This window comes from Nipponia nippon, unplaced genomic scaffold, assembly GCF_047370975.1.
Source record: "Nipponia nippon isolate SJK-2023a ecotype South Korea unplaced genomic scaffold, ASM4737097v1 scaffold_6, whole genome shotgun sequence".
NCBI lineage: Eukaryota > Metazoa > Chordata > Aves > Pelecaniformes > Threskiornithidae > Nipponia > Nipponia nippon.
The window spans coordinates 65,723,386-65,735,498 of record NW_028262380.1 but is presented as its reverse complement, the minus strand read 5'-3'; the positions used below and the strand labels follow the sequence as shown (position 1 = coordinate 65,735,498).

At 41.3% G+C, this 12,113-nt stretch overlaps 1 protein-coding gene across 5 annotated transcripts in view; it reads right to left on the bottom strand.

The window, feature by feature from the left end:
* The window catches only part of WDFY3 (WD repeat and FYVE domain containing 3), a 178,687-nt gene that overhangs the window by 114,002 nt on the left and 52,572 nt on the right, over nucleotides 1-12,113 (bottom strand). For all 5 annotated transcript variants that reach the window (XM_087736668.1, XM_087736672.1, XM_087736671.1 and 2 more), the window contains 2 exons: nucleotides 6,950-7,160; nucleotides 744-867 (listed from right to left, as the gene is read on the bottom strand). In XM_087736668.1, coding sequence (XP_087592794.1) covers nucleotides 744-867; nucleotides 6,950-7,129 — 304 coding nt within the window. In that variant the 5' untranslated portion in view covers nucleotides 7,130-7,160. The remainder of the gene's footprint in view (nucleotides 1-743; nucleotides 868-6,949; nucleotides 7,161-12,113) is intronic.

Sequence of the window (12,113 nt, the reverse complement as noted above, 5' to 3'; positions counted from 1 at the left end):
TACAGCCTTTTGCAGCCCACTATTTCCTTATTTACCACTAAATCCAAACTGAGAAGCCAGCACAGATCTTAAAATTATCTAGTAGACAAAAACTTGATACTTCTTGGAAGCGCTCCTCTTCAGAAGAGGAAATCAAAGAGGAAAGCTAATGAAACATGCCTTCTTGGCGCACTGTCCTTGGTTATGCAACTCCCAATACATGGTCAGGTTCTGACACATTCAGGATTCAACCGAACCAAATCTCACCCTGACATTTAATAGAGCAAAAGAGGGGTCCACTAACATTTTTCTAGGGCTGGCAGTGTTGGTCCTAACGTGTACTTTCACATCTTATTAGCTTCCAGGCCAACAGCTCGTTTAAAAATGCGTGTTTTTGGAATGTTAACATATCCGAGGGACAAAATGCACCACCAACAGGCACCTCAGGCAAGCTATAGCAGCTGTCCACATGCATGCTCTTGGTCTCCTTCTACTAGTAGGTGATGCAACTTAGCTCACTCCTCTCTCTTTGATGTATTGTCAAGTTTGTGGAACTCAGCTTTCTCCGCAACCCAGAGAGAAAAACTCTAGCCTCCTCCTCCTCTCTCTCAGCCCAAAGAAACGGAAGACAATGCATTTTCGCTGCAAAGACTTCAATTTCTGAGCCTGCACAGTTGCTATGTATGGCAGCTCATAGTATTCTGACTCAACTGAAATTCATGATGCACATCTCACAAATCCCAAGCTTGTGCCCCACGCAATACCTGTGGACTTATTCGATGCTCTCCGTCGAATTTCAGTCACCATCAATCGTGACACTTGAGTAGTAAACTGCAGGAGGTCAGAAAATTTTTCTGTCATTGTACTCGGAGGAGCATTTCCAAACACCTAAAACAAGAGAAAAATGGATGCATCAAGAAGTCATTCAGTTTACAAGGACCACTACAAACTACCACCTTCCTTTGAGAAAAAGGAGTATTACTACGGAGATTACAAGTTTTTCTTTTCCTGCTGCAGTATTCATCACTGTACTGGTTTTCACAGTGCATATTCATAGCTGGAATTAAGTCATCATTCAGGGAGGTAAGATCTGATAAATGAAGGGGGAAAAGGGCATCACAAGTTTTCTTGCAACATTAAAACCCCACAGAGCCCGAAAAGACTGAGACTGCACATAATGGAGTAAAGACTAGATACCAGAGCAAGTTCTCCAACAGGAGTTCTGTTTTTAAGAGCAACTCCTTTACTACCTGCTGGACCTTTCACCACAGGGGTGAACTGCATGTACAGAACGACGTGTGTAAAATCTTCTAGAAGGCACAGTAGAACTGCCCTGTTAAGTCTTCCCTCGATAAACTGACAATACCAGGAAGGCTCCCACGTTGCTGGCATCCCAAGGCCTTACTCTCCTCTATCCTCCTGAACATAACAGCAGTAGTTACTAGGGAATTTCTTTCATAAATTGTCACTTAATTCTAGTAACTTATTCTTCATGATTAAGCATTAATTTGGTTATTAAATCATTTACTGAATCACATTTAACAGGGAGAAATGCGTTAACTGTGGTATCGCACTAAGCTATGGAACACAACATTATCTCAAAATGGGTTAGCTAGTTGTTGAGGTAATTTACTGTTCATTCAAGACTGCACACAAGAAGGAATCTCCATCCACACTTCTGATGTAATCCTTGCACTAAAACAGTCACAGTAAACCCAAGATATTCATTATGAAACACAGCATGCAATTCGAATTCTGGTATCATCACTTGTGTCAGTGCTGAAAAAAAACAACAATATCCTGCTAAACACCTGAACGGTCTCAATACTTCTCTGCTTGTTTACATTTTTCTCCCTCGTGGCTATTTACGTAACCTGCAGCAGTGTCACCGATGAGCCAGGAAGCCTAACAAATTACAGTATTTTTCTAACAGAACTTTAGTTCAACATGTTATATTTGCCTCTCAGAAAGAGGATGAGATCTACAGCAGTACAATTGATTTGGACTCAACAGCTGCTTCACCCTCGTCTCCTTTCCTTGCGTGACCCAGTTATACTATTGCAGCTGAGCTGCTGACATACTTGACTGAGGTCGCTCTAAAGTCTAGGGACATCCAGTGAAATCCGTAATATTGATGCAAGATAATTGCGGTACCGACTTACCTTGGAACCCCAAAGTTACTAAAGTAGAAGTTAAAAGGCAGAAGACAGAATAACCTTTGTCTAAGTTTGACTTCTTGCTCCCCTTAGTATCAGTTGCTCTGGCACATTACAGAACAGCCAAAAATATTTTTCCTGCCTACTTGCATTGCAACGTCATGATGAAACAGAGCCAGAAATACAACATCGAAATTGAACACTCACTTTCCTCACAATAAAAATATTTTTCACCAAAAACTTAAGCATTTCTCATACAGGAAATTTCAACCACCATTATCAATAAAGAAAGCAAACATGAGCCCAGACATTACAGGCAGACAACTGTTTTCGGCAGACCAAGAAAAACACCGCTCAGTTGGATTACAGAGTACAAAACATTCCCAGTACAGATAATCCAGATTTCCCTAAACCTTTCACAAAACCTCCTTTTGCAGTTGTCTGCATCAGCTCCCAGTTCATCCGAGAGCCTCTAACTTCCACAAGGCTATAAGAAGGGAAGTGGGCCTCAAGGCTGGCGTGTTCACTGGTATAACCTAAGCAAGGTCACCTAGACTAGAATGCACATTGGCAGAGCATCTTGCAATCATTAACTGTTTAAAGCTCTATCACTTCAGACCAAGGAAAGAGGAAAAACTAATAGCCCTGTTACCTGTCCTGAGCTTGCCTACAGTTGTCAGCAGATCCCAGGAAATGCAGAGAGCTCAAAGTTACAGTAAAAGGTTGACTGGGGTAAACTGGTTTTAATTAGTTGCCCCATAACCAACCTTGCACTATGCAGAACAAGCACCTGCACTGGATGTTGATATACTCTGACTAAAGGTGGTAGTAAAAACCAGGAATAGGATATGAAACATTTTACCAGTAAATCATCTTTTTAATGAGGAAAAGCAAGGCTCTTTCAAGAAAATGTAAACAATGTACCACTTCTTCAAAACCAGCCTCTTCATCATTCCGTCCACTTTTTTCATATACTGCAAAAGCGTTACTACCACGCCACTAGAGCAATGCTTCCGCGAATGCATTGAACTCTGAAAGGAGCCTTTTGAGCGCTCTTCCAGAGGGCCAGTCTTTTGTTAATTATGCACCAATTTAGCTTTTCATTACTATGCGATTCATCATTTCATAAGCCTCCCTGAACAATGAGGAAACAGAAATGGTCTGTAAACCCATTTGTTACCAGAACTAGCAAGACAGTTTAAACTACAGCATGTTTGAGACACGCTGTATCTATAAACCAAAGTTAAGAATGCTTCAGCTCCTCTGGATTTACTGATTAATAATCCTCAAAATATCAGGAAGAAAACGGAACTGCATTTCACACAAAACTTCAGATATCTCTGAAGAGAAAAAAAAAAAAAAACACACACAAAAAACCACCAATACTCATACATGGTTAAGCAAGAAAGCCTCAAAAGAGCTCCTGGATGCACTGGTTATTTAACTGGCTGCCTGTTGCTGGCCACTTGGATGCCTATGGGAAGCAGACTTACCTTCCTCACTCTAGAGCTCTGCATTCGGTAAAAATCATGCTTCTTCCAGAACTATTTCCTGGATTACACACACACACACTTACACTCTCTCTCTCTCTCTCTTCCCCCCCCCCCAGCCAAACACACACAGCTCCCACTTCCAACAGCTCACTACTCTGTAGAAGAGACATTCTGAAGCACACGTCAAGGTGTGGTACGGAAGTGTTGGTATGAGCTCCACAATTTATTTGGGGTTTTCTCCTCCTAACACAGGCATCCCCATCTTATAACAGATAACGCTTCTACACCATCGTGGACTTCACTTAAGGCAGTAGCACAAAAAGGACTCAATCTCACTTAAACCTGTTCGACAGAATACAGATAACTGTGCAAAGAAACTGAGGGATTCAGAGTCTGAATTTGAATCAAGTTGCTAACTGAGAGGTTAAAACATTTGCAGCTAAGGACTATGTTTGAGAAATGAGAAAATTTTTAAAAAGGAACTTCTAGCAATGTTATAGTGTTTCCTGTCAGCAAAAGTAGGTCTCAGAGGAAAGCCATCTCAGAGTGAACCGAGATTTACCGTACCTCCCACTGAAAATCTCATATAAGACTCTTTGGAAAATGAAATATTTCTCCTGTTCTACTTTTTATTCCAACCAATTTCGGAGCTTGTCTTACTCTGACTCACAGAGTTACTAAGCTAGCAAGATTGTACCAAACCAAGCTGTACCACAGACAGCTGACACTCCAGAAGACACAAAGCTAGATAAGCCAAGGAAGCCACAGCAGACTCTACACTACATGTAAGCCTCAAAAGAAGAAGGTGGCATTAACCAGGAACCTAAAAAGGCAACGTGTGGAAGTAGAAATAAATAGATGACATCACAACTGCTCAGCCTCTTGAACGCAGGAAGACAAGAACGCATTTATATGAAATGCGAGGGAAAAAGTCCCCCTGTAATAGGGACAGGTGAGACCTGACTGACCAAGAGAAATCAGTTTTGTTTATGGCACACTAACAGTTCACTGACAAGTGATAATGGTTGTCAAGGACTGCGAGAAAGGAAGTGAAAGAGCACAAACGATACATGCTTCCCTCAACGTGCCAGACTACAATTCGGACTTTACAGAGGTTGGAAACTGAAGTGACAACACCTGGCAACAGCCTGTATTTGTGGCAAGAAGGACAACTCCAAGAAGGTCACAGATTAAAGACAGCCAGAGTTTGAGGATAGTGATGTTAAAACCAAGCAAGTAAACAAGAATGAAGAGGAAGAGAGACAACCACAGGTTGGATTCTGTAAAGAACAGAGACATGGGGAACCTAGGGGAGGAAAAACCTACAATAAACAAGGGAAAAACTGGGATCTAGGACAAAAGAGTAGCCAAGATGTATTCACACAGACAGAAATCGCAGAAACCATTCATCTTCTCAAGAAATCTAAATGGTACCTGAGATTAGTTAGGCAAGAGCTGATTTTGACAGAGTAAGAAGAAAACTTGGGGCTACTGATTCGTTTTTCAGAATGCTTCAACACATGAGCTGAATGAAGGACAGTGAGAGAGAACAATGGTGCAAAGACACGAGGCAGCTACAACTAGGCTTCAACAGGGTCAAGTGGAGGGACTGAGAATTAGGACAAAGCCAGCCAAGTGGTGTAAAGGAGTGAAAAATGGTGTAGTAAGAAAGAAAGGGGTGAAGAGAAAAGGGAGAAACAGAGAAATTAAAACTTAACTATTCTTTTTCATCTCTGAAGTCTAATCAAAGGAAGGACTGCTGTACAGAAATAGGACATGCATTGCTGCACTAGTTTTTCTTAAACCCAGTTATATCACCAATTGCAATTTCCATAGATACAATGCTACTGCAAGTAACTACCACAAGGGCCAGGAAAAAATTTCTTCTCCACACACAGATTACAACTAACTGCTGAACCAGCTATAGCGGGTATGCTCCCTTTTTCAGAAGCATCAGCAGCCTGTAACCACCAGAGGGAGATTTCTAAGCATAACTGCATCAAAATAACCTTCACGGGCTCAAGCCAAGATTAAGATTCCATTGTGCTAATTTGTAAAAACAAATTAAGAAAGTCCATAACTGAAGGGCATACAATCCAAGCAGATAAATTAAAAAGGAAGCAGATGAACTGAGCTTACTTTTCCCAAACTCACACAACAGGTTACCAGTAGAACTAGGAATAAGACCTAGGGCAATGGAATGACATTTAGGGGATCTATCCACTAATACATGCTACCTAGTAGACTGAAAATCCTATTAATAGTATGCCTTGACTAGGATTAATTTTTCTACACGGCATGTAAGCAGTGCAATGTCTAACACCATCATAAGCCATACTTTCAACAAAACGTCAATCTAAAAAAAGAGAAAGCTGAGTTGATTTTCATATCAAATTTTTTGCATTTTAGTTTTTGGATTATTCCAGTTCTCCAAGGTAGCGCATACAAGCACAAATCCATCACCCAAGAAGAGCTTCAGGAGCAAGGGTTCAGGTCACAGCAGGAAACAAACCAGAAAGCTAGATCTATACCTACTGCTCTTTCAAGACCCTAAAACTACCATCAAAGTTATCACTTACAACGAAGTAGCAGAGTAACTGAGTGACATAAGACGTCAGGAGGATTTAGCTCCTATTAATTCCAGCGACAGTCGTCACAGTCCTGCCTCCAAACAAAATCTCAGTGCCTGAGCACAAGGGAGTAGTGAAATATGAATGGCACTGTACAAGTGGCTATTACATCTTCCCTACAGATTGCTTGTTCAAAATCCCCTTTGTCCAGGAAGAGGGATTCAGACTCAATACATAGGAAAAGGGCTATAAGGGCGATAAGAATATAGAGAATTTATCACAAAGAGAAGATTAAAATTGTTCAGCTCATGTAGCCTAGCAAAACCAAATCTGACAGGAGATATTATGATTGTTATCTTTAAATATGCATCAGTACAATAAATGCAAAGAAGAGAGAAAAGTTATTTAGACTTAAGGACAGTGCTGTCACACAAACAAGTGGGTATGAACTTGCTGTGGCTAAGTTTAGGTTGGAGATCAGGTGACTGTAACACCACCAAGCTCTGCAGAAAAGCTCTGTGACAGTCTACATGCAACTGTGGATTGCACTTCAGAAAAAGTGATAATAGAAGGAAATCTCCAACTGCAAGTTTATCCACTAACACAACACTATACGAGGAGAAGGGGAAAACTGAAAGGATGCTAATGGAAGAAAAGCTTCTGTTGTGCTAGAACCAAAGGTCTTGGGAACACAAAATATGAGCAGTCAATTCAAATAAAGAAAGCACCTCTTCCAGATTCTCTAGCTTACCCTGTTAAACACCGGCAACATCATGTAAAGTTTTTCTTCTTGTTCTTTCTGGGTCATGTGCCGTGGAGGATGACAGAGCTCTGTGAAGAGGCGACGCAGATGCATCAAGCCCAGCGCGTTATCCTGGGGGCTACACTCCTCCTGCCGTGGCCGGCCCATGATCCTCTTCACCATATTCATCTTGACTGACTTCTGGAAGCTCCCTTGTATCCTGTTCAGAAAGGAAAACAAACTTACTGAGTACAACAGACTGAGGCATTATCCAATCAAAGCCTTTAAATATATAGCACCCTCTCTCACAGTACGAACCACACTGCAGTTAAGAGCAATAGCTAATTTTATACGCTAGGCATTGATTAGTATATGCCTGGAGGATTTAAAGCCCACAACTCTAAAGAGGAAAACATCCGATACCCTTCAGCACAAAGCACAACTGACCAGGCTTTGAACACCGTAAAACGCTTTGGTACTTTCTAATAGATTATTTTTGATTCTTTGGTGCACATTCCACAGCATTTGCAGCAGCATTATCTACATATTGCAAAGTATTCTCAAAATAATTCTAGAATAAAATCAGTACCAGTTATGTACTTTAAAATCTAATCAAACAGAACCTTCAAGCTCTCTCAGACATTGGCTTTATCATACAGAGACATGCTTAAATTTATTCCTGTTTTTCCTATGGCAAAGAGACAAGGCTATCCAATGGAGCCATCATTCATCTCACACCTCAGCTGTCGGGTCTGCACAACACCATCTCAGTCTTCTCTCTCTTGAAGAACAAGAAACTAGTTTTAGAATCACAGAATGGTTTGGGTTGGAAGGGAACTTTAAAGATCATCTTTTCCAGCAGATGTCAGAGTGGCTGAAGTCCCCTTGCAGAATCAGGGCCTGCAAGCGTGATGCTTCCTGTAGTTGAAGTAAGAACATTTCATTTACATCCTCCCCTTGATACGTGGTCTATAGTAAACACCAGCCACAAGGTTTCCTTTGTTGGTTTGGTCTTGAATTTTCACCCATAAGCTCTCGATCTGTGCATTGCTGTTTCAAAAAAAGCACTGTGCAGTCAATCCATTTTTTAACGCAGAGGGCAACACCTCCTTTCCTTCCTTGCCTGTCCCTCCTGAACAGTTTCTGGCCATCAATTGCAGCGCTCCAATCACATGATTCATCCCACCAAGTTTCAGCAACAGTGGTCAGATGACAGCTTTCCAGCTCCTCCTGGTTGTTACCCATGCTATGTGCATTGGTGTAGAAGCATTTCAGTTTGACTGTTAATTCTCTCACTTTTGGTGGAACCTTTTTGGAGGGCTGGGGCCCATTCATCACTGCTCTGGTAGGTGCACTCATCCACCCTGCTGCTGGTGAGTACACAAGTGTCCCAGCTTTGGACCCCATTCCCCAAAGCTCATTAGTTTAAAGCATGATTCACTAAGTCAGCCAATCTGCCAGCAACGATTCTCTTTCCTCTTCTAGGTACGTGGATCCCACCTCTCCCCAGTAATCTGTAGTCCTCCAAGAACGAAGAACATCCTGTGATCACAGAAGCTAAAGCCTTGGTGATGATACCAGCCACAAAGCCAGCTGTTGATCTGGATGATGTGTCAAGCTCTGCCTGCACCCCTATCTCTGGTTGGCAAGATAATGTAGAAGATCACTTGGGCCCCTGTCCCCTTCACTCGTGCCCCCAGGGCTCTGAAGTCCTGCTTGATCTTGCCCAGGTTCTGCTTTACCATATCATCAGTGCCCACATGTTTTAAAACATCTCACAGACATGACACAGCATCTGTATTTAGCCCTGTATTAGTCTTCAAAACAACACGGACCAAATCTTCTGAACATGATACTGAAGTTTATCAAGCAGGACCTTGCACAAGAGTTGAGAGGGTCAGAGCAGATAAATCCCTCAACAGACATAGCCAATTGGACACTGTGGCAAAAGGGACTATTCTCACAACTACGTTCAAGTAAGGGAAGCAGTAAGGGGGAAACTGGGAAACAGTTTCAGCTCCATGCATGAAGTTAAGGAGACCAACAATGAAATACTTCACAGAATTGTAATGTCTGCCTCTCATCGCTTAAAGGCGATTGGAAAAATGAAGGTCAGTAACAGCTATAAAAATTATTCAAGGGTAGAAAAATTCCTCACAGCAAGAAACGTAAAGAACTTAATTATTTAAATTATCGAAAAGAGAGGTTACCATGAAGGGTCAATTATTAAAAAGAAGAAGTGATGATTCCAAAGGTGCTGCGATTAGAGTAATGGAGGGAAAATACCCATTATTAAAGAATTCAAACCCAGAGATTAAGTTGTGAGAAAAGACAGTTGCTGGGTGCTAAAGCCAAGAGAATAACACCAGCTACAAACAAGGACTACGCTTTTAAAACCAAAAGATAATGAACTACTAGTAAGAAGCATTAACAAAAGAAAAACATTCTCTCTCTAACCCAAGAAGAAATACATTTCTGGAATGTGTTAATAAAACCGGATTTTACTAACATGCAAGAAAAATTGGGAACTGATGCAAACGAACATTTTGGTACAATACAAAAAATCAATTTATGAAACGAGAAGTCATCAAAAAAAGCTAAGCTAGCGTACAAGCCAGAAACGGTCAGCCCATGCTGGAAATTTGCAGTAGCTTTTTACATTTGAAGAAAAACGAGATAGAACTGGATGTCGTCTTTTAGTGTACTATCCCTAAGAAATAACACAGGTAACAGACTTCAAATCAGCATGATTCACACAGTTAAAAATGGAACAGCACAGCTTCTGGAGGTGTTTCCTCCAGAAACCCATACCATTCTCTCACTGTAATGACGTGTAAACTAAACAGAATACCACATCTGAGCTTAAAGAGCCAAAACTTCACTGCCTAAGCAGCAGGAAGAATGTCCGTATTTTCTTTTTTTATAAAATCCTTCAAAGATAATATTTTAAATGTCTTTTTCTGATTCACAAAATGCTGAGAACTCTAAATCCAGCACCCAAAAGGCACGTTGTCTTTGAATCCACCACTGCTGCAGACTTTTGCTAGCGCAGCCAATTTTTCTTTTAAATCCTATTGCTTTATTCAGCCTAAGCACACACCTGGAACAGGGATTTGCACTGGTTCAGCCACACAGTTGACAATTTTCTTACAGTCGCAGAAGTCCAAATAAATGTTATGCACTATTTTCCTACTGTAACAGGAGTCTACTGGGGCGGCTTCTCCAAGATCCGATCCATTTACCTCCACTGGGGCAGTTTTAACCCAGAGGGATGACAAATGCAGAGAACAATTAAAATAATCCTCACTTTCTCAACACGGTCATGGTACCTCCTGCCTATTCCCCAGTACAATCACATATTCAACCTCAACATAAGAGATGGGGCAGAGAGGAGGGGAGAACGGATGTAACACAGTGGAAATAACATCCAAATTACTTTCATTTTGGGTTTTTTTCCAGAAGTAACCAGAAGACACTACAAAATTGATATATTCCATTTGTGTAGTTAATTCAGTTGGAACTCCAACCCCAAAAAAACAACAACAAAACCACCAAAAAAACCCAACCACACACACCAGAAAACCAAAACCCAAACACCACACCAAAACACCACAAGGTCACAGAATTCCACATGTCTGTCCCAAAGACACCCCTGCAACACCCAAAAACATCTTCCTAGAAGACACTGCTTTGGGAATATCCTTTACTATAAAGTATTCACTTCCTTGATGTTTTTCACAGATATGGAGTCCATGTTGCACCGTACAAAGTGAAGACGGGGTAGTAACACTGATATTTGCACATGGAGTTCTTCGCAATACATGCTGCTTTTCTTCAACAATGTTATCTGCCCTCTGGATCAGCTTTTTCTGGCAGCATCTTCCACTCGTTCTCAGTCTTCAGAATCACGTAACATCTACCCTCAAATCCACTGCAGATCAACTTGAATGCACGCAATATATTAATTTCAAGCACAGCAGATACTACTTGGGGAATTATTCCAGAGTTGAAGTCCTATGATGTTTCTGTGTCCTATTAGAAAAAAGGTTAGCATGGGCTCCATGCAACGTCATCCGAAATATATTGTACATGAAATCTGAAAGAATTTCTGTGATTTATTTTTCCCAGTCCAAATAGAGTGATATTTTTTTCCGATTACCATAGTACAGATTATCTATGGAAGTGCAAGGAAGATAGCTGTGGGCTCTGGGAGCTCCAGCATTAGGCCTGATTGTTAGATACGTGAGAAGGATTATTCATGGTTTACAGCAGGCAAAAGCTTCCTCATTGTGAATTGCAGTACCAGAACTTACTTACCCTAAGAAAACACTAAGTTTAAGCTCAGCTAAAATAAAATAAAATAACCCAAACACAACCAAAATCTTCAGAGGAACGATACATTAGAAATACTACACCAGAACATTACACACGTTCACTGAGTCAAAGGACAGTGGTATGTTGCTACTATGTCCTGTATAAATATTTTGACTGAGGTTTTCTTTGTTTAGGCTTAGGCCTGCAAAAGAGAAAGCAGTACACCTAAACCTTTTACTACAAACAAAAAAATACCTAGAAGAAAGGACCTTCCTATTCTACTAAGTGAAAGCACTGCCTTCACAGTCAGCTGTAACCACCACACAACTTGAATTCAGCATTAAGGCCTGGCAGTCTCCTTAATGCCAAAAATGAAAGGATTCCACTGTTATCAGTAACAGTCAAGTCACCTGTTCACAACTCCTTGCTTATCACACATGACAATCAAGAGCCCTGCACAGCAAAAGCCTACAGGGAAAGTACATTAAGAGAAGCAAACTCACAAGTCAGGGAACACCTGTCTTGTAATGGCTTGGAGAGCTTGAATTTGGCCTGGCTCTGAGCATGCATTACAGTACAGTCTTAAATTGGACGCTCACTTCCTATAGTCCCCCAAAGGGCCTCCTGCCTCTTTCAGCAGACAGGCTGGACACAGCCCTGGCTTCACCAGCAGCTGCTCAGTATTTTGTTACTTCACCCCTCTGAGCGCGATGCTACACCTTGGTTACTGCAACTCGGACTGAAAGCCTGCTCTGCACACACAGCGATGCATTTCCTCATGGGTTCTTCAGTCCCGCTCATCACTGCCAGATCAGAATGCCTCACAGCTATTAAATCAACTTATTTTCATAAATCTGCC